Below are 23,992 nucleotides of genomic sequence, written 5' to 3' on the forward strand. Positions count from 1 at the left end.
CCAGCATCAGGGAAGAGCTCTATTAACTGAAGTAGGCTATTGGTCAAGTTATAAATCACTCTCTCTTCAGATGATATCTTGCTGTGAGCATTGTGAGACATTTTTGTAAAAAGACAAGGTAAGTGCTGGGTTTGCAGGGCAACATAAAAGTTTTGATTCCTTTAAGTGTTAGTCAAACGTGTAACCAACATAGGAAAACACCTTAATATAATAGAAGTATTGTTAGTAATTACATATTTAATTATTGTATTTCTAACTTGACCGGCTAACAAGAAAACTGTCAGGATCTATTATATGGAGTTTACAATACCAGTAGAAGATGAAGTGCTGTTAAAAAAAATGAAAAATTCTCTCCTATTCAAAATCATTCTAATCAATTATCATTTGACATATGAATATCTTTTAAAGTCAATATAGCCACTGTGGATCATCTCTACTAAATGGATTTGATATATTGCAAAAGCTGCATCAGAGATAAAATCTGTAAACAAAACAATTATTGCTAAATCCTCTTATAATTGGGGTGGTTTTCTGTTTTCACATAAATTGGTGTTTACTGTCAGAAAAGAAGTCATACAATATTCCTTCATTACAGAGATTATTGCAGTGGCAAAGACCTTCAGTATTATTCTGTTACTCTTAAAGGAGGCAAAGAATGACAGCCAATTCAAATCCAGGTTGTGTATTTGATGCTGCACATAAAGTAATTTTAAGCTGTATAAACATTCTGGATTTAAAGATGTTATTGGAGTAATATTTTACAATGAACTATGAAAAATGAGCAGGTAAAAAGTAGGAAGGTGATTTTGTTATATATGCCATGGGTTAGTTCTGTGAGGTGTGGGTGAATGTTAGGTATTATTTTTGAGTACTAAGTAGAGTTTTCAATCTATTTGAAGTCTATTCTTCCACAAGGTTGGATGGATTTCATGCAGGACAAAGTTATGTTGTGGAGAAAGATACAGATAAGGAAAAAAAGATGAGTGAAAACTAGGCTGCAATTGCTAGCATGGTGTGCACATCCGCCCGCGTGAAGACAGCAGACGTATCTTCAGTTCTGGAGCTGGACAGCCGGGCAAGAAGGGCTTTGAAGGGTGCATTCCTGGTACCCACTGGTTTGGCAGTGCTGGAGCTTCTGGGGATGAGGGCCCATGGGTGTAGAAGATGCACAAGGATTCTGAGAAGTTGTATGTGTGTGCTTGTGTGGGTAAGGTGAGAAAGCAGAAAGAAATGTGATAGGGAAGACTATACATTTCGAGAAGCCAAGGACAGCTATGAGCATAATTACATCTACCTGACACAAAGGAAGACCAATAACCATGAGAAGGGGATGTATCTAGAAGTGTAAAAAGGCCAGGGGAGGTTTGTGAACCTCAAGAGCTGGAGACCAAAGCAACAGAGAATTCTTCCACCAAAACCATTTTCTGTTCTATCTCTTTGGAGAGTGTTAGACAGGCTTCTTCCACACACACATGCTGGCCACACAGAAGATATTGTCTAGCACTAGGGGGAAGAAGGTTCTGGGGTGCTGGAATCCAGTTGCCTCTTCACTTGTGCCAGGTAAAAAAAAAAAACAAACAAAAAAGGCAAAGTCTTTCCTTCTGCACTCACATTAGGAGTCAGGCAGGACAGGATAATGGGAGGAGGGAACAGTATTTGGAAGGAGGACACAGTCTGGAATCATAGGAACTGAGAGCAGACGTTTGCTGAGGGATGTAAACCATGGAAGGAAACGAGATTAAGTGATGCCCTGGCTGAAAGAGGCAAAGCTCTTAGGATGTGAGACAAGTAAAAACAGGCACTGTTTTCAAACAATGTGGTGAATTTGTCTGAGGCTCCACTTGTCTGCTTCAGGATGCCATCTGATTAAACACAGTCTGTGCAGCACAGCCAGCTGAGAGAATGTGTGCTGGAACCACTGAATTTAGTATTTGAGGAAAAAAAAACTCACATTTTTTCTTGGAAGAACACAGAGATGACAAGCATCCTGTGATGTGCCATCAGGACTCAGTGGGACATTAAAAATTTCAATGACTTTAAAAACCAAAAGAACTTCATGTATATTCATTAAATAAATGTATTCAGATCAGTTAGCTAGCACAGGAGAGGGTGTGATTGAATCAGATCATTAAAAACAAACATGCACAAACACAACCATATTCTGCAGCTATGACATCTTGTGCATCTTTTTACACTCATTGTCACGGCCCTGCATGCACCAACAGGCTCCAGCTGCCCTGATCAGCCTGTGAGCACCCTTCTCTGCCACCCTCCTTAAACCCCTTCCCCATGCTGAAGAGCTTAGCTGCCTGCTGCTGACCCCGGCCTTGCCCTGCCAACCCAATGACTGGGCTGGGTGATGGTCCTGCCTCATCAACATGTACCTATAGGTGATGGCTGGACTGCTGATTGAACCCCATACTGCCATTTATATCTGTGCTCCTCAGGGGCCTTCTGTGCCTACAGCTAGGCACTCTGGAACACTGGAAAGTAAGAGAATGTTGATTTTGTAATGGTTTCTGAATCACAGAATCACAGAATCCTAGGGGTTGGAAGGGACCTCGAAAGACCACCCAGTCCAACCCTCCTGCCAGAGCAGGATCACCCAGAGCACATCACACAGGAACGTGTCCAGGCGGGTTTGAATGTCTCCAGTGAAGGAGACTCCACAGCCTCTCTGGGCAGCCTGTTCCAGTGCTCTGGCACTCTCACAGTAAAGAAGTTCTTCCTGACGTTCACATGGAACCTCCTATGCTCCAGTTTGCACCCATTGCCCCTTGTCCTATCACTGGACATCACTGAAAAAAGCCTGGCTCCGTCCTCCTGACACTCCCCCTTAACATATTTGTAAACACTGATGAGGTCACCCCTCAGTCTCCTTTTCTCCAAGCTCAAGAGACCCAGCTCCCTCAGCCTTTCCTCATCAGGGAGATGTTCCACTCCCTTCATCACCTTTGTGGCTCTGCACTGGACTCTTTCAAGCAGTTCCCTGTCCTTCTGGAACTGAGGGGCCCAGAACTGGACACAATATTCCAGACGCAGACTCACCAGGGCAGAATAGAGGGGGAGGAGAACCTCCCTTGACCTACTAACCACACCTTTCTAATGCACCCCAGGATGCCATTGGCCTTCTTAGCCACAAGGGCACAGTTGAAGCCAGCTGTTCTTTGCTCACCAAGAAGCAGAGCTAGAAATATGAGCATCTTTTCCCCTGGATAAATCGCTGGGAGTGTGCTGGTCTTCTGACAAAGGCAAGGAACATCAGCTATTACCTGTCTCTGCCTGATCCATCCCTGGCCCTCAGGGAGGATGACCCAATGAAATCTAGCCTCCCTATAAAAATACTTCTAGTCCTTCCTTTTTCTGCCAATAGTTATTTATGTAGGCCTTTGCACCTTCTTTAAAGACAAGCATTCTTATTTTTGTTCTAGGGTAGTTTTTCACTTGCTACTTACTGAGACCTCTGCAACAAAGTATTTGTGTTGTTATTAGTATTGTCTCAAAGAGCTTTATCTGAATCTGTGACAACAGTTATTAACCTTGATTTGCAGTCCTGTGATACAGGGCTGAGAGCATCACGTAAGCTGAGGTACTTAGTGAAACAGCTATTTCAAAATATTAAGCACAGTTTAGAAGTCATATGACTGGCAGGCTCCACTAACAGTCACCCATCAGTTGTATGTATGCAAAAGTGGTGGTAGGTATGGCTGTTTATTGGGTTTGAGTATGGATGCAGGGGGGTTATTCAGACATTATGAGATGATACTTTCTCTCTGGTTCTCTATATTTCATTTTTAGTGACCAGCTCTTAAAGTTTTTTAATAGGGCATTTCTATGGTGTTTTCTATTTCTGAAGAATTATCTTGAATTTATGTATGCAAAGGCTCCTTTGGACTGCAAAAATCTCTAAGGCTAAAGGCTTCTGAGGAAAAACACAAATAGGATTTGCATGATGCAAAGTTTTCAAGTAAATGAAAATTAGATTTAGTAGCTACGAGGTCTTTGTGTTTTTCCAGCAATGTAAAAAATTTAGTAGTTCAAAAAAGAATGAACAGACTTTCCTTGGGGGACATATCAGCACTGCAAGCAAGACTACAGCTCACTCCATGAGTTTTACTCTTGTATTCCTTTCCTTTCCCTTTTCCTTTCCTTTCCCTTTTCCTTTCCTTTTCATTTCTCCTTTACTTTTCATTTCTCCTTTCCTTTCCATTTCTCCTTTCCTTTCCTTTCCTTTCCTTTCCTTTCCTTTCCTTTCCTTTCCTTTCCTTTCCTTTCCTTTCCTTTCCTTTCCTTTCCTTTCCTTTCCTTTCCTTTCCTTTCCTTTCCTTTCCTCTCCTTTCCTTTCCCCTTCCCCTTTCCCTTCTCTTGCCCTTGCCCTTCGTCTTCCTCTTCTTCTTCCTCTTCCCTTTCTTTCTCTCCCCTTCCCCTTCCCCTTCCCCTTCCCCTTCCCCTTCCCCTTTCCTTTCCATTCCCCTTCCCCTTCCCCTTCCCCTTTCTTTTCCTGTCTTTTTGTGGTATTTTCTCCCCCCTCAACCATACTTGGAAAGGCTGGGACTCAGACACCTGAAGTTTACTGCAAACACACACTGGCTGCTTTTAAGGATGGTGTTCTCTCTCTTGTTACCCTGCTCACCCTTCCACTGCAGTTTTAAAATCCAAGCATTTTCTTCTTATGTGCAGTTCCTTCTTTTCAACAGCTCAATGCCAGGTGGCTTAGTATTCCCTGTACTTTCATTAGATTTGTCAGCCTTATTTGACACTGTAGCAAGAGAATTGCTCTTGCTACAGCATTGGAGTATCTTGCCAGATGGCAACAGAGGAATTCTTTAGTACTTGTGAATCAGTCTGGTATCACCTGACAGCAAGAGCTTACTTGGGGTATAAGATCAAGGTTCAGGACCACAGCACCCGCACAGTAATTTCTGCTGTGTATTCCATTTAATCACCATATGCAGTAGACATTTATCTAGTTGTGTTTGCATCTTTGCATGAAATTAAAAAAACATCCTCAAGAAAAAGCTGAACATCCCTTCCAGATGGCAATGGAGAAATTTCTCTGGTTGCCAGATTATTGTATTCTTGCAAGACTAGAGCACACCAGTGTGGCAATGCTTGAAGCCACTGGTGGTTCAAGGCAAGAGATGACAACATTTGGTCATCTTGCTTAGGTTTCAGAAATACACTCTTTGTGATAGCTGGCTTCCTACTTGTGGACCTCTGAAAATGCCCTAGATGAACATAAAGGTTATTTACATGTGTGAAGAAGATTTAGAAAGACTGAAAGAATATCAAATTGCAGAACTCTGCTGAGTACTACATCAAGTGATTTTGTGGTGAAAATTGTCTACCAAGAAAGGGCTTATGCAAATACTAAAAGAACAGCAGCCTATTACCAGGTGGTCAGTCTTATCTCTCTTGCTGAAAAGGAGCTAAAAAAAGGCAGCCCTGAACTAGACACAGGTAGGTAACACTGCAAGTAGTTTTCACATTATAGATGAACACACAATTTAGTGAGAATTAATAGTGTCATAAACCAGCAGAAAGGTGTAAGTCAGAAGCAAAAAAAAAAAAAAAATCCACAACAACTCTAGGGCTTTAAATCCACCTCCTGCCAGAGGTGGGCTGCTCTCTGCAGTACAGTTTTGCACATTTTACCTAGTCTGCTTTTAAGTACCCATATAATAGTAGTTAACATCATTTCCCTTGGGAGGAAAAGAGGATGTTTAGTACCTGTCCTTACCAGGAAGGTGCAATTGGCAACCTGCCTGCTTCTCTTCTCCTAACTCATTAGCCTGAATGATTCCCTGTGCAGCACTCTGAGCTATGCTGCTCTCCCTTTCTGTCTTGAGCCTACAAACAGAGAGTCTATTTTATGCAAATTCAGGTCCATGGGCAAACACAGGGTTTTACTGTTCACATCTTTCACATATTTATGGAACGAGAGCCCCTTGTCAGCTGTCTGCTGGCCAGAATAAATAGGCCATATGCACAACTCCTTCTTCTATCTAAAATCTGACCTATACATGTTACTTTGTTCCTTGCAAATTTAGTTTTCACAACCTCTTGATAAGGTTGGTTTGAGTTTTGAGAGCTGTTTTTTTAGTGTTTGAATAAACTCCATTTCACCAACAGCTTTTCTGCTACTGTGATACCTTTGGGAGAATAGAAATGTCATGATGGCTTCAGTAGGTTCAGTTCAACACTGCTATCGGGTTTTGCACTCATAAACATGGGTGGGCAGAAGCTGCAACAGCAAGAATAGGAAAAACATACTGTCAGCTCATTCATCTTAGTAAAAACAGGGCACAGAGTAAGAAGAGCATAGGAAATACATTTTTCCTTGCTCCACATAAACCTTTTACTCACTTGGATGAGACCTCTCTAAAATGGCTTTATCCTGTGCAAAGGAACAGATTAATAGATCTGTTTATCAAGACACTGTCAACATCTTAATATGGCTGACTTGGTCATTCTCCTTTCATATGTATTTGCAGTTCTTGATGAAAACTCAGGATGGCATCACTCCAGATATTAGCAAAGCAGAAAAAGCAGGGCTTTCTCTCCTCTTATACCATCCCTTCCAATGAGCTCCATGTCCAGATACACGGATACTTTAATACTTTGATGTTTAGCACTTGACTGTTGTCCACCAACTGCTGGTTCAATTTATGGCTAACTCACCTGAGAAAATTGCACTCCTGAGGAACTTACAGACTGCAAGGATTTTATGGGTAAGCATTAGAGATTGAAGCAACAACAGGAACCTTGTGGTTGGTGCCTACTACAGGCCACCTGATCAAGGGGAGTCTACTTGCAAAGCTTTCTTACTCCAGCTACAGGAGGCATCATGCTCACAGGCTCTTGCCCTGCTGGAGGACTTCAATCACCCTGACATCTGCTGGAAAACTAGCACAGTGAGCTGCAGGCAACCAAGGAGACTCTTGGAATGCATTGAGGCTTTTTACGTCAGGTGTGCAGAACGGTCTTCACTAGCAACTTCTCTTCCCACACCCCTTGAGTGGATGGACTGCAAGACAGGGACTGGGAAAGCAAATTCCCTCCCACTGTAAGAGACAATCAAGTTTGAGACCACCTGAGAAAACTGAATAAATATAAATCTAGGGGACCTGATAAGATGCTTCCCAGAGTGCAGAGGGAATTGGCTGATGTTGTTGGCAAGCCAAATCATGGCAGTCAGGTGAAGTCCCTGGTGACTTGAAAAAGGGAAACATTGTGCTCATTTTTAGAAAGGGAAGAAAGGAGGACCGTGGGAACTACCAATCGGCCAGCCTCACCTCTGTGCCTTGGAGGACCATGGAACAAATCTTCCAAGAAGCTGTGCTAAGGCACATGGAGGTCAGAGAGGTGATTCACCACAGCCAGCATGACCTTATCTAGAGCAAGACCTGCCTGACCAACCTAGTGGTCTTCTATGATGGAGTGACTACATCAGTGCAGAAGGGAAGAGTTACGGGTATTATATGTCTGGACCTCTGTAAGGCTTTTGACATGGTTCCCTACAACATCCTTCTCTCTAAATTGGAGTACTGTGTAATATCCTCATCAAATATATAGACCGTGGGAATGAGTGGACCCTCAGCAAGTTTGCAGACAATAAGGTGAGCGGTGCAGTTCATGTCTGAGGGATGGGATGCCACGCAAAGGGACCAGGACAAGCTCAAGAAGTGGGATCGTGTCACCTCAGGAAGTTCAACAAGGCCAAGTGCAAAGTCCTGCACCTGTATTGGGATAATCTCCAGCATCAGTACAGTCTGAGGAATAAAAGAATCGAGAGCATCCCTTTAGAGAAGGACTTGGGGATACTGGTGGATGAAAAGCTAGACATGAGCTAGCAATATGGGCTTGCAGCCCAGAAGGCCAGAAGTCTCCTGGCTTGCATAAAAAGAAGTGTGACCCTTGACCAGGTCAAGGGCGGTGAGTCTGCCCCTCTACTGCACTCTCATGAGACCCCACCTGGAGTGTTGTGCCCAGCTCTGGAGTCATCAGCACAGGAAAGACATGGACTTGTTGGAGCAGGTCCAGAGGAGTGCAACAAAAATGACCAGAGGGCTGGAGCACCTCTGCTATGAGGACAGTCTGAGAGAACCAGGGTTGTTCAGCCTGGAGAAGGGAAGGCTCCAGAGAGACTTTATAGCAGCCTTCCAGTGCCTGAAGGGGGCCTACAAGAAAAAAAGGGGACAAAACTTTTATCAGGACCTATAGTGACAGGACAAGTGGTAATGGTTTTACATCGAAAAAGAGTAGATTTAGACTAGATTTTAGGAAGAGTGTTTTTACAATGAGGGTGGTGAAACCCTGGAACTGGTTGCCTAGGGAGGTGATAGATGCCCTATCCCTGGAAACACGCAGGTTGGATGTGGCTCTGATCTAGTTGAAGATGTTCCTGCAGGGGGTTGGACTAGATTACCTTTAAAGTTCTGTTCCAGCCCAAACCATTCTATGATCTCTATCTGTAACAGAAATGAACTTTTACATGTGCACTATTTGCAACATTTTGCTCCGGTAAACTACCAACCCAAAATATTCACTAAAGCTTTGGTGGCTTTTCATTGTTAGCAAAATTGCTATCCAGTCCTGAGAAAACGTCACTGATGTTATTGGGTGGTCCATGACCCAACAGCTGTACTTGCAGTGATTTAAGTTTTTTATTATTACTATTAGCCATAGAGTTTCCAAGAGAATACCACAGCTTAGCTCACAGTTGAAAAAAAAAGAATAAATTGGATTTTTCAAAAAAATCATCACCAGTTAAGCAGAAGGTTGAGTGTAGCAGGTTCATCTTGCAGCTGGGAGAAGACTTACCAAATGCTTGCTCCAGAGTCATCTATAAAGTTTAGACATTGCTTGAACTTTATGAGAATTTATGCAGTTTAAATAATGTACTCTATTTATACTTTTTTTTTTCCTTTTGTTGCTGTTACTGCAAGAAACAATGAGATTTCTGAAGAAATAAACCAGGCATAATTACATTTTAATGGCAATCAATTGGTAAGGCCACTAGCAAAGGCATTTATCAGCTGAGCAAATCTGGTTTTGAAATATTAAGAAAAAAACTGAACTGGTGGCTGAATGATGAAAGTTTCTGATTTCATTGACCATACCATTGTGCTCCAAATATCCCTTGGAAACATATTTCAAGCACAAATGGCTTAATAAACTTAACTGAGGCATGAAAATCATATGGTAAATTCAGGTATATATAGCTAAGTCAAGTTAGTGTTTGTTCCTCAATTTGTGAAATTACCTACAGAGTAGAGAAGAGAAGGAAGTTATCAAAATCTAGACAAAGTCAATAGCTTTGAAGTCTGCACTTTAAAGGTTTTAATCTGAACATTGGTACACATTGACATCAAATTGCACTGGAATGAGACTTGGAACAAATATTTGTTGGGGTTTTTTGGCTGGGTTTTTTTCTCCCCAAAACAAGCATTGCCATTTGTATCATTCTCACCTGCAGAGGTTTTCACAATTTCTGAAGTATTTCTCAGACCCATAAAGTCAAACTGATAAAGTCTCCAAGATTTCTGGTCAGCAGCTTCCACTGAGTTTTTTCTCCATCTGTAAATCATTTCCTCTTTAGGGTAGCCATCTAGAAATTAAAAATAGACATATATATTGCATTTAATAAAAAGGTCCTGCAAAACAGTATCTGTTCACTGACTGAGAGCTATGAAGGAATACTTAAATTTCTGACCTGATGCTTTCCCAGAGAGTTTGATGGTATAATTCAGCTAAAGAGCTGCATGGCACACAAAAATAGAGTAATAATACTAGCAAAATGATTCTTTTTCTCAATCATTATTCTTTCCCAAGAGAGAAAATTCAGATTGGTTCTATCAGAAGCAGATCTCTTCAGAGATGCAGTTGATTGTACTAACTTGAGGTCCATGCACAGCATTATACTGCTTTACATACAACCTGAATAAATTGTGCAGACCAACAGAATGTAAAAAAAAAAGGGAGATATCAGTGTAAGATGTAAGAAATTGGAAAGAACAGATTGTTTTAAAAGTGACAATAGTTCTAATGTTGTGTGTGCTACTGTACTTCTGAAATGAGCTCAATGCAGTGCAAAAAAGCAAATTTTTAATTAGTAGGGGATTTGAAAAGTGATTATGCCATCATATTACTTCTAAAGGCTGTGGTATTTAATGAGACATCACCTGATTTCTACAGCAGAAATAGCTTCTGAAAGTCTTCCTTTATCAGTTTAGCACTTAGTAGTCACAATTAATCCTCATGCCAATATTTAATTTCCTTTTTGCTTGAGAATGGCATTTTCCAATAGAAGTCCAACAATTAATCTCCAACCAGCCCAAACCATAATAATAGACCACCTAGAAAACAGCAGCACACCCAAGCTAGTTGAAACTAGATTGTTCTCTAAGGCATAATACAATAAATGCCTATTTAACTAATAATTAATATAGTAGATGTAGATTACAAGGCAAATTAAAAATCGAACAACAACAACAGCCAGTTAATAAAACTGTCTCAGCTGCAATTTTTTAATTATATTTTTTTTCATTAGATACTGATAAATTTTTATATTTGCACTACAAAACAACTTCTGGTCATGGTGCTATTTTCTTGGTACTTTACTCCTATGAGTGTTTTCTTCGTCTTGTTTAAGGTTCCACCCTGCTGGGGCAGTCCTGTAAGGTATGCATAGGCTCTTTTATCCTTCACACTAACACAGCATGAAAAGTGCTCTCCAGACCCTCAGTTTCAATCTGCAGAAAATGACCATGTGTTAATTTAGAATGCCATGCTCATATATTTCCCATCGATGTAAATAAAGCAATAAGGGATGAAGGACCCAGCTGAGTAACAAACACCAGCTCTGCCGCTCTCCACAAGAACTCTTCCCGCCAAGCAGATTCGGCTGCCAATTCTGCTGTGCTAGTCTGTGAGATGGATCTAAAGGTTAACTTTTCCTGACTGGCTGATTATGTCAGGCGATGCAGAGGCACAGTGAGAGAAGTCAGGATTTCCAGGGCCTCTGAGCTTTAGCCCAACATCCTCTGAAATCTTTTCAAGCCTTGCTCCTAGAGGACTGAGCCCTCTGATTGCATTTCTGACCAAACAAGGTCTCTCTCTAATGGAAAGTCCTACATTTAATCATAGAATCATTTAGGTTGGAAAAGACCCTTAAGATTATCAAGTCCAACCATAAACCTAACACTGCCAAGTCCATCTAAACCATGTCCCTGCATCTACACATCTTTTAAATACCTCCAGGGATGGGGACTCCACCACATCCCTGGACAGCCTGCTCCAGTGCCTGACAAGCCTTTCACTGAATTTTTCCTAATATCCAATCTAAACCTCCCCTGACACATCTTGAGGCCATCTCCTCTTGTTCTATAACTTGTTACGTGGGAGAACAGACTGACTCCCACCTTGCTACAAGCTCCTTTCAGGTAGTTGTTGTCTCTTTTTCTCCAGAAAAAGACCACCCCAGTTCCCTCAGACATTCCTCATAAGACTTGTGCTCTAGACCCTTTGATGTCAGTTATTAATTGAAATAAGTAAAACTTTGGGGAAAAACCACATTTGGGGAAAAATCATATAAAAGAGAACATCAGGGACATGCAGAATAAAAATAGGGCTTGGGTAACAGTGAAGCAGCAATAATTATAATAATAAGCAATAATAATAATAATTATAATAATAGCAATAATTATAATAATAAGATTCCTGTTAGAGAAAAGCACATCCCAAGTAGTCAACAGCCCAGCCTTGAGACAGGCCTGCAGGACACCTGCAAGGCAGATGAAAGGGATGGAGAGAAGCACTCCCCACAGCTTATCTTGGTTACAGCCTTGAGCGCTGGTAGAAAACACTGAGTAATTGGATTCACCATATTAACATAACATTAATGTATTAATGAGCTATTAGCATACTAAAATACCCACCCATAGGCTAGAGGGACCCCTACTGACATACAGCCCCTCGCTCTTTGAGCATTCAGTGAAATTTTTGAGCATTGCCACTTTAAATGGAAGGAAGGAATGAGTTGACCAATCATGTGCAAATGATAGAATAATGTTAGGGATAAAGTTATTTCTCAAGTTTTTGGCTATAAAAGTAGCACTTGTGTTTCAGGAAACTGAGCTTGTTTTGTGGAATACCACTCTGCTCCCTTTTCAGTGTAGAACTGGATATTAAAGCAAATATCTCAACTCTGTGTGTGGATCGGCTTCTTGCACCCCAGGTGACTTGACTCTACTTTTGGGACACCTTCACCAGCTTCGCTGCCCTTCTTTGGACTGGGTCTAGCAACTCAATGTCCTTCCTGTATTGAGGGGGCCAAAAGTGAACACAGTATTTGAGGTGTGGCCTCACTATTGCTGAGTACAGGGGGACAAACACTTCCCTGCTCCTGCTGGCCACACTATTCTGATACAAGCCAGGATGCTCTTGGCTTTCTTCACCACCTGGACACACTGCTGGCTCGTGTTCAACCGGCTCTTAGTCAACAGCACCCCCATGTCCTTTCCAGCCACTCTGCCCCAAGCCTGTCGAGTTGCCTGGGGTTGTTGTGACCCAAGTGCAGGACCCAACACTTGGCCTCATTGAACCTCATAGTTTGCCTCAGCCCATTGATCCAGCCTGTCCAGGTCCCTCTGCACATGCTTCCTACCCCCCAAGAAGATGGACACTCCTGCCCAACTTGGTGTTGATCTACAAACTTACTGAGGATGCACTCAAGACCCTCGCCCAGATCACTGATAAAGATGCTGAAGAAATCTGGCCCCAGCACTGAGCCCTGGGGTACACTGCTTGTGATCAGCTACCAACTGGATTTAACTCCATTTACCACAACTCTTTGTGTCTGGCCATCCAGCCAGTTTTTTTATCCAGTGAAGCATACACTGGTCCATCCCACGACCTCACAGCTTCTCCAGGAGAATGCGGTGGGAAACTGTGTCACTGACTTGACTTTAGTAAAAACATCCACGTCATTTCCCTCATTCACTAAATGGATGATCTTGTCATAGAAGGTGATCAGGTTAGTTAAACAGGCTCTCAGAAGCCTTCACAGATTGACTTAATTCATGGAGACTCTCATATCTTTTATCTGGAGTTCAGGAGGGAAGAAGCATCAGATGGCCTCCATGTCAGCAGTGGCAGAACCACCCCGTCCCTACAAAGCAGTATAAGGGCCACAAGAGGAGCTGCAATGCAGTCTGGGTCCTAATCCTGCCTCCTGATTGGCCTCCTGATTGTGGAGGAATCCTTGTCCTGTTTATCATCATCGGTCAACTAGCCTCCCTCACCTACTTCATCATCCTCCTAATCCTCTTGCCCCTTACCGGAGCTCTAGAGAAAAAGATACTCAACTACTAAAATATTCTAATAGTTTATAACAACACTGGTCTTGTAAACCAAAGAATGAAGATTATACCCCTTCTTAAGAGTTTCTCCAAACCAAGCATTGGAAAAAAAGGGCTTAAACCTCTATCTCCAACTCCCGAAGCTGGCATTTTTCATTAAATTATTCTCTGACCATCCACCTAACTGCCCGAACTGCTCCACGAGAAAGCCCCCACACAAGCTCCAACACAACAAACAGAGTCAACAGTAAGCCCCACCCACCCCCCAAAAACATCCCCACCCCCCAAGAATAGAACATAGCCACACCACTGAAATCCAACCGACCAGAGAACATCCCCCTACTATCAACAGTCACCACCCCCAACTTCCATCCCTCAACAAAACCTCCCACCACCACCCCCACAAAACCAACACTAAAACAAACCCAGCCCCATACCCTATAACACATCAATCCCCCCAAGTCTCAGGAACAGGGTCAGCTGCCAACGACACAGAATACACAAAAACCACCAACATTCCCCCCAAACACACTATAAAAAAAAACAATGACACAGAAAAGAGCCCAAGGCTCATCAATCATCCACACCCTAAAACAGAGGCAACTGCCAAACCAACCACCCCATAATAAGGAGAGGGGTTAGATGCAACTGCTAATCCCCCCAACACAAAACACACTGCTAAAAAAACAATAAGTCATAGAAGTTCCTACTTGGCTTTTCTCCAAGACCTATGGCCTGAAAAGCCGCTGTTGTTGCTTCAACCACAGAAACATGTAGTCCTCACATCATGACGTACCACCCTCTACCCCCTATAATACAGGGATGCTCCTACAATTACTGCATGTACTACTAACCTTATGTCATGCAAGCATTAACTTACTTGTCCCATTAGCATTACATTATCTCTGGAGCATGCAATCTAATTCTTGTCCTAAACCCATAAATTGTTAGCAATGGTCCTGTTGCAGTCCTGACATGAGCTCCCACTTCAGAATTTGTGGCTCTCCTGATGTGGAAGAGGGAAAATCCTTGCCCTGTTGCAGTCTTAACACCAGTTCCCACTGCAGAACTTGTGGCTCAAAGTGCTAATTTGCTTATTTTGTATCAGGCAGTAGGTGGGGTCCCTTTTCCCAGATAATTTTCACCATAATCATTGCAAGTCACTCAAACACTGGTCAGAAGACTGACTGGAAGAAGCAAACCAGCCCACACGGCTTAATTTTGAATTGTCACGCACATTGAAACTAAACACCAGATTCACCATGTTTACTGAACAGGAAGGTAAGTTCTAAGAAACCTCTACAAGTAAAAATGTTTCAAATACCCTGGAAGCAAAAAAAATAATTAAAAAAAATTACAAAATACAATATTTTAAATTTATCCAAAATGAGCTGCTTCTTTTTTTTTTTTTTTTTCCAAGTGTTGATGAAAAAGTTGTGTCAATTAGTCTTGAATTCACGGGGCTTTGTTTTTCACCTCATGTCCACCCCACCAAAAATCCATTAAGCTGTCAGTAAGCTTGGAAGCTTGCTATCATATTATCCAAGGCATAGCTGGTTAGTTTGACATGAGCAACACATAGTCAGAAACAAGTTCATGAGACTCCCATCCTTCAGGATTTTGCCTATATTTTTGACTAAGAGGAGACAGATTCAATTTCAGAATACCTACTTTTGCTATTATTTGTTGTCATTAAAGAGTAAGCAACAGGCCATCATGCCCTTTCAATAGCAGTCCCTTTAATCCACAGTTTCTGACATTTGCTCTTATAATGGTTGAGGTACTTAACATCAAAGGAGATCTGCACCAGTGATTTAATGGGAGTTGTTTCAACCTGCTAAATAACTGCTACTGAGTTCTGCTCCAGTGCCATGTGACTTCACTTTTCAATTTATTTAAAAGATACAATATTTCTTACAGAATGATGACACACCTATTTGGGCAGTATATCACCTCTAGGATTCATTGAACTTACAGCATGGACTACTCATGATGGTTCTTCATTCAGTGATATCCAGTCTTTCTTGTATACAACCTAACTGCTTCTAGCCTTCTGAATTTTTCATTTTAGAAAAGATCAGATCTGGAGACTTTAGTACTTCCACACAAAAATGCAACCTCTGCTGCCCAGCCCACAACACAACTAAGAGTATATTATCTGTAGAAATGCCTGTTTTCTTTCACATCCCCCGCATGACAAATAGCATTAAGTTACTTAACATTCTTGACCTTGTGGCTTCAAGCCATCCACACTAAACAAATTGCTATCAAGTGCATTTACCCTGTCAGGTGGCTTATGCAAGAATCTCCACACTGCATCAAGGCAAGGCTCCAGGAGGTCCTGGAGGCTTTCCAGTTGATGCTGGTAAATTGGGAAAGGACACGGAATAGGAAGAAGACAACCAAGACATTCAAGAGTGTGCTCTGTGTTACAGCCATCCAAGTGCTGGCAACCTGCAACTCAGGAGCTTCTCATCCAAAGTCTGTATCAACACCTTAACTTCCCTCCCTATTCATTTATCTGATTGCCTTTAAATTCTCCTATTCTTTGACCTGATGATTATTCTGTAGACTGTTCTGTAGCTGTTAGAATCTTCAGAAGATTTTAGATTGATATACTACCATGTCAAAGACTTTTAGACAGTACCTTGACCATTTGGCTTTTTATAACACTGGTACTACATGCCTTTGTACGATTAAATCAAGAAAAAATTTAGTTGAAGTTATTTCTCTATTCACAGGCTTAAACATACACATTTCCAAAGTGTACCCCTGACTTTAACTTCAAAACCATGGATAAATAATAAATGCACTTCTTCAGTTTTGGAGGTGAACCTATTCTAACACAAACCCAAATTGTCATGACAACCTGTGAAATTCTGTGGATTTTGTTTTATTTCCTTTTGGTTACTGGACTAATTGAACTCCTGTTACCACATCTTCTCAAAGCACCACCACAGAATTAATAACTGAAAGGTTAAAAATATTTAAACTTCACTTGCTTCACTTTCTGTGGAGACTCATATACGCAGAAATCTCCTCCAAACTGTTGGAAAAAAGGGTCAAGGCCAAAACCATCTCCAGTCTGCATGAGAGGCATATGCAATCACAAGATAACTGTGAGAATTGGTGTCAAGTGACCCTGAAGCATGTTTACTACAGGAATCAACACTGATGGAAAATCAGCAACTTCTGTAATACAACAATAGATGCATCCATGCCTGTTAGTGCATACTGCCTCTAGCCTTAAGGGTGGGGAAGATGGCCAGCCTGGTTGAACAGGGAGCTTTTGCTAGAACTTAGAAAAAAAAGACGGTTTACCACATTTGGAAGAAGGGACAGGCAAATCAAGAGGAGTACAGAGATCTCGATAGGTCACACAGAGAAAAAACTAGGAAGGGAAAGGCCCAGCTGGAGCTCAAGTAGGCCACCGACATAAGGGACAACAAGAAAAGCTTTTATAAATACATTAACAGTAAACAAAAGACCCAGGGAGAATCTCCATCCCTTACTGGATGCAGCACAGAACGTTTCAACCAAGGATGAGGAAAAGGCTGAGGTACTAAAATCCTTCTTTGCCTCTGTATTTAATAGTCAGAGCAGCTCCCCCCAGGGTGTTCAGCCTCCTGAGCTGAAAGATAAGGATGGAGAGCAGAACAACCCCCCCATCAACCAGGAGGAAGCAGTTAATGATCTGCTTCTGCACCTGGACAGGCACAAGTCTATGAGGCCTGAGGGGATCCACCCTAGAGTCCTGAGGGAGCTGGTGGATGAGCTCACTAAGCCTCTGTCCATCATGTATCAACTATCCTGGTCAACAAGTGAGGTCCCAGATGACAGGAGGCTGCCTAATGTGACACCCATCTACAGGAAGGGCTGGAAGGAAGATCCAGGGAAGTACAGCCTGTCAGCCTGACCTTGGTACCAGCAAAGATCATGGAGAGGCTCACCTTGAATGAACTCACATGGCAAGTGCAGGGCAGCCAGGGGATCAGGGCCAGCCAGCATAGGTTTGTGAAAGGGAGGTCTTGCTTGACCAGCTTGATCTCTTTCTGTGACCATGTGACCCACCTTTTGGATGAGGGGAAGTCTGTGGATGTTGTCTACCTAAACTTTTGGCAAGGCCTTTGACACCATCTCCCACAGCATTCTCCTGCAGAAGGTGGCTAATGATGGCAGAGACAAATGTCATCTTCACAAGGTAAATAACTGGCTGGATGGCTGAGCCCAGAGAGTTGTGGTAAATGGGGTCAAATCCAGCTGGTGGCTGGTCACCAGTGGTGTCCCTCAGGGCTCAGTTTTGGGGCCAGTCTTGTTCAGTATCTTTATCAATGATCTGGATGAGGGGCTAGACTGCACCCTCAGTAAGTTTGCGGATGACACCAAATTGGGTGGGAGTGTTGATCTGCTTGAGGGTAGGAAAGCTGTGCAGAGGGACCTGGACAGGCTGGATCAGTGGGCTGAGGCCAATTGTTTGAGGTTCAAAGAGGCCAAGTGCTGGGTCTTGCATTTCAGTCACAACAACCCCATGCAGTGGTACAGGCTTGGGGCAGAGTGGCTGGAGAGCTGCCCAGCAGAAAGGGACCTGGGGGTACTGGTGGACAGCTGGCTTAATACAAGCCAGCAGTGTGCCCAGTTGGCCAGGAAGGCTAACGGCATTCTGGCTTGTATCAGGAATATTGTGGCCAGCAGGAGTAGGGAAGTGATCGTGCCCCTGTGCTCAGCACTGGTGAGGCTGCACCTTGAGCACTGTGAGCAGTTCTGGGCCCCTCACTGTAAGAAGGACACTGAGGTGCTGGAGCAGGTCCAGAGGAGAGCAATGAGGCTGGTGAAAGGACTAGAGAAAAAGTTATACAAGTAGCAGCTGAAGGGACTGGGGTTGTTTAGTTTGAAGAAAAGGAGGGTGAGGGAAGACCTCGAGGCCCTCTACAATTATCTGAAAGGAGGTGGTAGTGACGCGGGTGTTGGCCTCTTCTCCCAAGTAAATAATGATAGGAGCAGGGGAAATGGTCTGAAATTGCGCCAGGGGAGGTTTCGATTGGGTATTAGGAATAATTTCTATATTGAAAGAGTGGTCAGGCACTGGAACAGGCTGCCCAGGGAGGTGGTGGAATCACCATCCCTGGAGGTGTTCAAGAAAAGTGTAGATGTGGCACTTCAGGACATGCTCTAGTGGATGAGGTTGTTTTTGGTTCGGTTTGTTTTTTTGTTTATTGTGGGGTTTTTTGTTTGTTTGTTTGTTTTGGATTTGGTTGGTTGGTTTTGGTTTTTTTGTTTGGTTTTTTTGTGTGTTGATGATTATACTCAGTGCTCTTAGAGGTCCTTTCCAACCATGAGGATCCTGTAATTCTTTCCTGTGACAATGGGTCTGTTTTAGGAAGTGAGTAGAGATGGGAAGATAGGAAGAAGATGGCAGGAAGGGAGCCATGTCAAAAATGACAGAGACTTCTTGAAACACTGGTTTCTGTCAAGAAAACTTTCTTTATAAACGTATCCAAGACATGGAAAGAGAGAAAAACACATAAAAAAACCCAGTCTCTTTCATCTCTTTAGACATATTCCTCCTACTCCCTCCCTGTTATTTTACTGCTGATTCCCCACATTTAGTACTCAAAGTTGTATCCAAACATAACACAGGCAGACCCAGCTTGTGTAAGAGGGAATATTGCAACAAGGACGCTCATCTCTCCTTCCTAGCCTTGGAAAAATATATATGCCCAGGGCATGTGATGAGGAGTTAATGAAAGCAGCAGCAAAGCTGAAAATGGGGGCGGGAGAAGCAGGCCAGAAAGGATTCAGTTAAGTATCTGCCAGGAGGCTGATGCTTATGACAGAAGAATATATTTGAAATATATAGCTGGATTCTGCAAAGGTTCTGCTTCTCCAAGCATGTTAGATAGTTAAAATCAGGAGAAAGCATGATCTGAAAGAGAAGTTGTCACCATCAGTTAGTGGTCAGAGTTTGAACCACAGGTGTGGAAAGAGCTCAGTAGATATGACTACTGCTGCTGAAGGTGGTCAGGAGAGGGAGGATGTCCCAGCACAATTAAAGGCAGCTGATGAGCAGCCCTTCACACCTGACAGCCAGCTGCTTCCAGACACACCTTGCTTCCTCAGTAAACTCTTCTTCAGGCTAATCAGGAGACCCCTGTCAACACAGCCCCAGCCATATGAGGATAATGAAGTCCAGAAATGCATCCTTCTCTGGTACTGTGCTGAGGATGACAAATCATGCCTGGGTTCTTTTTCTTCTTAGCAGTCTTTGTAAATGTTTCACTGGTGGTAAGCAAACTGCATTCTTAATCCAAACTTCTTAGCATTTCAGACGAAGAGGTTTCTCAGTGATCTATTCCTGTATCTTTCCAGTCTTTGGTCTCAGAAGGTGTGTGTGCTTATAAATGGAAGTTCACCCCCCAAAAAAAAATATAAAAATCAGATGGTATAGAACGTTCATTATGTTCAGGAGGAACCCAGCAGGGAAGACTGAAGAAGTACGAAAAGAGAATGGAGACATTCACTTGTTTACTTAAGATCTATGGAAAACAATAATCATAATTGAAAATACTCATAATTGAATGCATATTGAGTTCTCTGTATCCACAAATGAATGTGACTAGATTTTTTCCTCACTCACTGATTATAAACAAAATAAAACAAAACCAACAACAACAAAAGAGGGAAACTATTGAGGTATTTTAAAAGGTAGGTATAATAAAACCAGATAAACATTAATGCTTTAGAGAGCTTTGAACCTGAAGTGATTTATTTCAGCTGTTGAAGACACGTGCACTTAGGTGAGAACTAGAGTAATTATAAACATTACTTTTGCCCTGTTTACTTGCATTGGTCACTGTTACCTTATTCACAGAACATGAGCTCATTAAAAAAATCAAGCAACATAACCATGACAGCACCATAATGGATTTAACACTGCCTTGAAGTCAAAGGATACATCTCTTACTGAAAAGAAAGGTTTTCTACCTAAAAATGTCCTTTAATATGATGATGATATCACTTTGGCTAAGAACTAGAGGATCCAGTCACCATCATCAACAGTACTGCTCAATTATCTTTTTACTCAGGACTAATTCTGATTTATATGAGAAGTGATAAGATGCTGACACAATTCACTGATTCCTTAAATGGCAACTTAGCTTTTGGGAAGAATTTGTGGCATCAGTGCATCTTTTGAGCCTTCAAAATAGAAAGGAAGAAAAGAGAAGTACTGCTGTCTGAGAAGGAAGTCCCAAAACAAGGATTTTCTCATCAGAAATTATCTGACAAAACAAAGTTTCAGGACAGGACACTTTATTGAGTCTGACATATTTACAGTTCCACTCCAGTACTCGAGTACTCTGTCCAGTTCTGAAGCCCCCAGTGCAAGAAAGACATGGAACTGTTGGAGTGAGTCCAGAGGAGGGCCATGAAGAGGGCTGGATGATCAGAGGGCTGGAACAGCTCTCCTATGAAGACAGGCTGAAAAGAGTTGGGGTTGCTGAGCCTGGAGAAAAGAAGGCTCCGGGGAGACCTCAGAGTGGTCTTCCAATATCTGAAGGGGCTACAGGAAAGCTGGGGAGGGACTTTTTATAAGGGTAGGTAGTGGTAGGACAAGGGGGAATGGCTTTAAACTGGAAGAGGGGAGAGTTAGGTTAGATATTAGGAAGAAATTCTTCAGTGTGAGGGTGGTGAGACACTGGCACAGGTTGCCCAGAGAAGCTGTGGATGCCCCATCCCTGGAAGTGTTCAAGGGCAGGCTGGATGGGGCTCTGAGCAACCTGGTCTAGCGGGAGGTGTCCCTGCCCATGATGGGGGGTATGGGGGAGGAAGGGCAGGGTTTGGAACTAGATGATCCATTCCAACCTAAACCATTCTGTAAGTCTGTGATCCAATTAAATTAGAGCACTGCACTATTTTAATTAAATATTAGCAACAATGTGATGATGCATTGGTGAATACATTCATTTTGTGTTCACTGTATTTGGGCTTTCTTTCCTCTGGAAGCACTTATCGATGTCTTGGTTTGTCATTTACTTTCCAAGACTCTCAATGCTGTTGTTTCTCCAGTTAATGCCTTCTTTTCCCTCAAACTCCAGTATCTGAATCTCATTTGCTCTTTGATACTGCTGATAGAAATTAAATGATCTTCCTGTGTAGTACACCAGGCTAAGTATTCTTGATGCCCTTTAGTAACCTCTTGAAGGACAAGGATGATCACAGCCATCTTTCTGTGATGTGTCTGTATAACTCAAAGCCTTCATCTCTTGTCCAGGCATGTTATTTCAAGCACATGAAACTGTGGTTAGCTTTACTTCAGGTCAGCTAAAACATCCTTTTTCAAGCTTCTGAGGAGTCGTGCTCTTTTACTGTACTCCCCAGGTATCCCCAGTGACTGTAAATCTCAGTATCTTACAGTGCAGGGTAAATTCTGAGTCTCCTGGTAGTTTCTTTCTCAATTTAAGGTGCCAGATGCTGATCATGATCTAAATCTCCTCAGACAAGCAGTTGCTCAAGAATTGAAGCGCTTTGGTAGAGGTGAGGCTGAAGAAGCCAACTTACTAATATTTTTTCAGCTGTACTTCTCTCATACATTGCAATTTCCTTTGTGGTGCAACATTCCTCAGCTCTTAGATTCATAGATGTCTGTGCCTGTGTTTAACTATGAGGTATTAAGTTCAAGTTCTTCAGTACCTTGTTTCAAAACAAGATACTATCTGAAGTAAGAATACACACCATACTGGTTGACCCCAGATGACCCCACCCAGGTCTCCAGAAAGGGAGTTTGACTTCAAGTAACAACCAGGGTCTGACTGCTTGACCCCAGATGACCTCACCCAGGTCTCCAGAAAGGGAGTTTGACCTCAAGTGACCTGCTAAAGATTTAAAGCAGCAACATTGTGCCTGTGCATGAGCAAACACAACTGCCTCCAATAGCTCTGAATCCTCTACCTTGACTTCAAGTAAGGCTTTCAACACCATCTCCCATAACGTCCTCATTAGGAGACTGAAGAAGTGTGGACTAGATGGGTGGACAGTGAAGTGCATTGAGAGCTGCCTGTGTGACAGAGCTCAGAGGGTAGTGATTAAAAGAGCAAGGTCAGCTTGGAGGCCTGTAACCAGTGGTGTCCCCCAGAGGTCAATATTTGGTCCAGTCTTGTTCAACATATCCATCAATGACCTGGACAAGGGGACAGAGTGTATCCTCAGCAAGTGTGCTGATGATAACAAATTGGGAGGGGTGGCTGACACTCCAGAGGGCTGTGCTGCCATCCAGTGTGACCTGGGAAGGCTGGAGTGCTGGACAGAGAGGAACCTAATGGGGTTCAACAAGGGCAAGTATAAGGTTCTGCACCTGGAGAGGAAGAACCTCATGCACCAATATAGGTTAAGGGGGGGACCTGCTGGAAAGTAGTTCTGAGCAGAAGGATCTGGGAGTCCTAGTAGATAGTAAATAATCCATGAGCCAGCAACGTGCTCTTGCTGCAGAGAAGGCAAATGGAATCCTGGGGTGCATAAGGAAGAGTGTGGCCAGTAGGTCAAGGGAGGTCATTCTCCCCCTCTACACTGCCCTGGTGAGGCCACATCTGGAATAGTGTGTCCAGTTCCAGACTCCTCAGTTCAAGAGAGACGGAGGACTACTAAAGAGAGTCCAGAGGAGGGTGACAAAGGTGCCTGGGGGTTTGGAGAATCTCTCTTATGAGGAAAGGCTGAGAGAGCTGGGACCCTAGCCTGGAGATGAGAAGGCTGAGGGGAGACCTTATTAATGCCTACAAGTATCTAAAGGGTGGGTGCAAGGAGGATGGAGCCAGACTCTTTTCAGTAGTTCCCAGGGACAGGACAAGGGGCAACAGGAACAAGCTGGAACATGGGAAGTTCCATTTAAATATGAGAAGGAACCTCTTCCTGTGAGGGTGACAAAGCACTGGACCCGGCTGCCCAGGGAGGTTGTGGAGTCCCTTTCTCTGGAGACATTCAAGACTCGCCCCGATGCAGCCCTCAGTAATGTGCTCTAGGGCATCCTGCTTTAGCAGGGGGTTGGACTAGGTGATCTCTAGAGATCCCTTCCAACTCTGACAATTCTGTGATCCTGTGATATGTTATGGCTCCCCCACATCCCTCCAGGACACCAGGCAGCTGCCACCACTCAAGAACCCGCAAATGTAACTGCTGCAAGGGTACTCTAAGCTGCAGCCCTGGGAGCCTTACAGTCCTGTCCCAGACAAAGGTGCTTTCTGAGCCTTGTCTGATTCACAGCTGTCCTGGTTTGAGCCAGGATGAAGCCAATTTTCCTGTTACTGATTTTTTTTCCCTTTAGAAAGCCCTCTTTTAACTATCAGCAAGTGTTCCAGCTAGTGGACTGATAACCCTGGAATGTTTATGTTACTGCTGATATGCCATGGTCACTTTGCTTTACTTGTTGAATCTGCACCTCAGATGCTACAGGAGCAGAAGAATCATATCTGCAGCCTTCCCATAGGGAGGAGGAGACTAGATGGACAGCAAAGTTGGCCAAATAATCCCTTCCATATATCTACGTAAGCTCGGTGTAAGGTCAAGGATCACAGAAGCCAACTTCCTTTCTGCTTCTTCTTCTCTTCTCCTCCATCCATGGCCAGTGCGCAGGGAGGACTCCA

At 43.0% G+C, this 23,992-nt stretch overlaps 1 protein-coding gene across 3 annotated transcripts in view; it reads right to left on the reverse strand.

Annotated features, from left to right (window-relative positions):
- The window catches only part of GABRG3 (gamma-aminobutyric acid type A receptor subunit gamma3), a 317,950-nt gene that overhangs the window by 49,037 nt on the left and 244,921 nt on the right, over window positions 1-23,992 (reverse strand). For all 3 annotated transcript variants that reach the window (XM_051608626.1, XM_051608625.1, XM_051608627.1), the window contains exon 6: window positions 9,473-9,610. In XM_051608626.1, the coding sequence (XP_051464586.1) occupies window positions 9,473-9,610 (138 nt within the window). The remainder of the gene's footprint in view (window positions 1-9,472; window positions 9,611-23,992) is intronic.

Source organism: Apus apus, chromosome 1 (genome assembly GCF_020740795.1).
Source record: "Apus apus isolate bApuApu2 chromosome 1, bApuApu2.pri.cur, whole genome shotgun sequence".
Lineage (NCBI taxonomy): Eukaryota > Metazoa > Chordata > Aves > Apodiformes > Apodidae > Apus > Apus apus.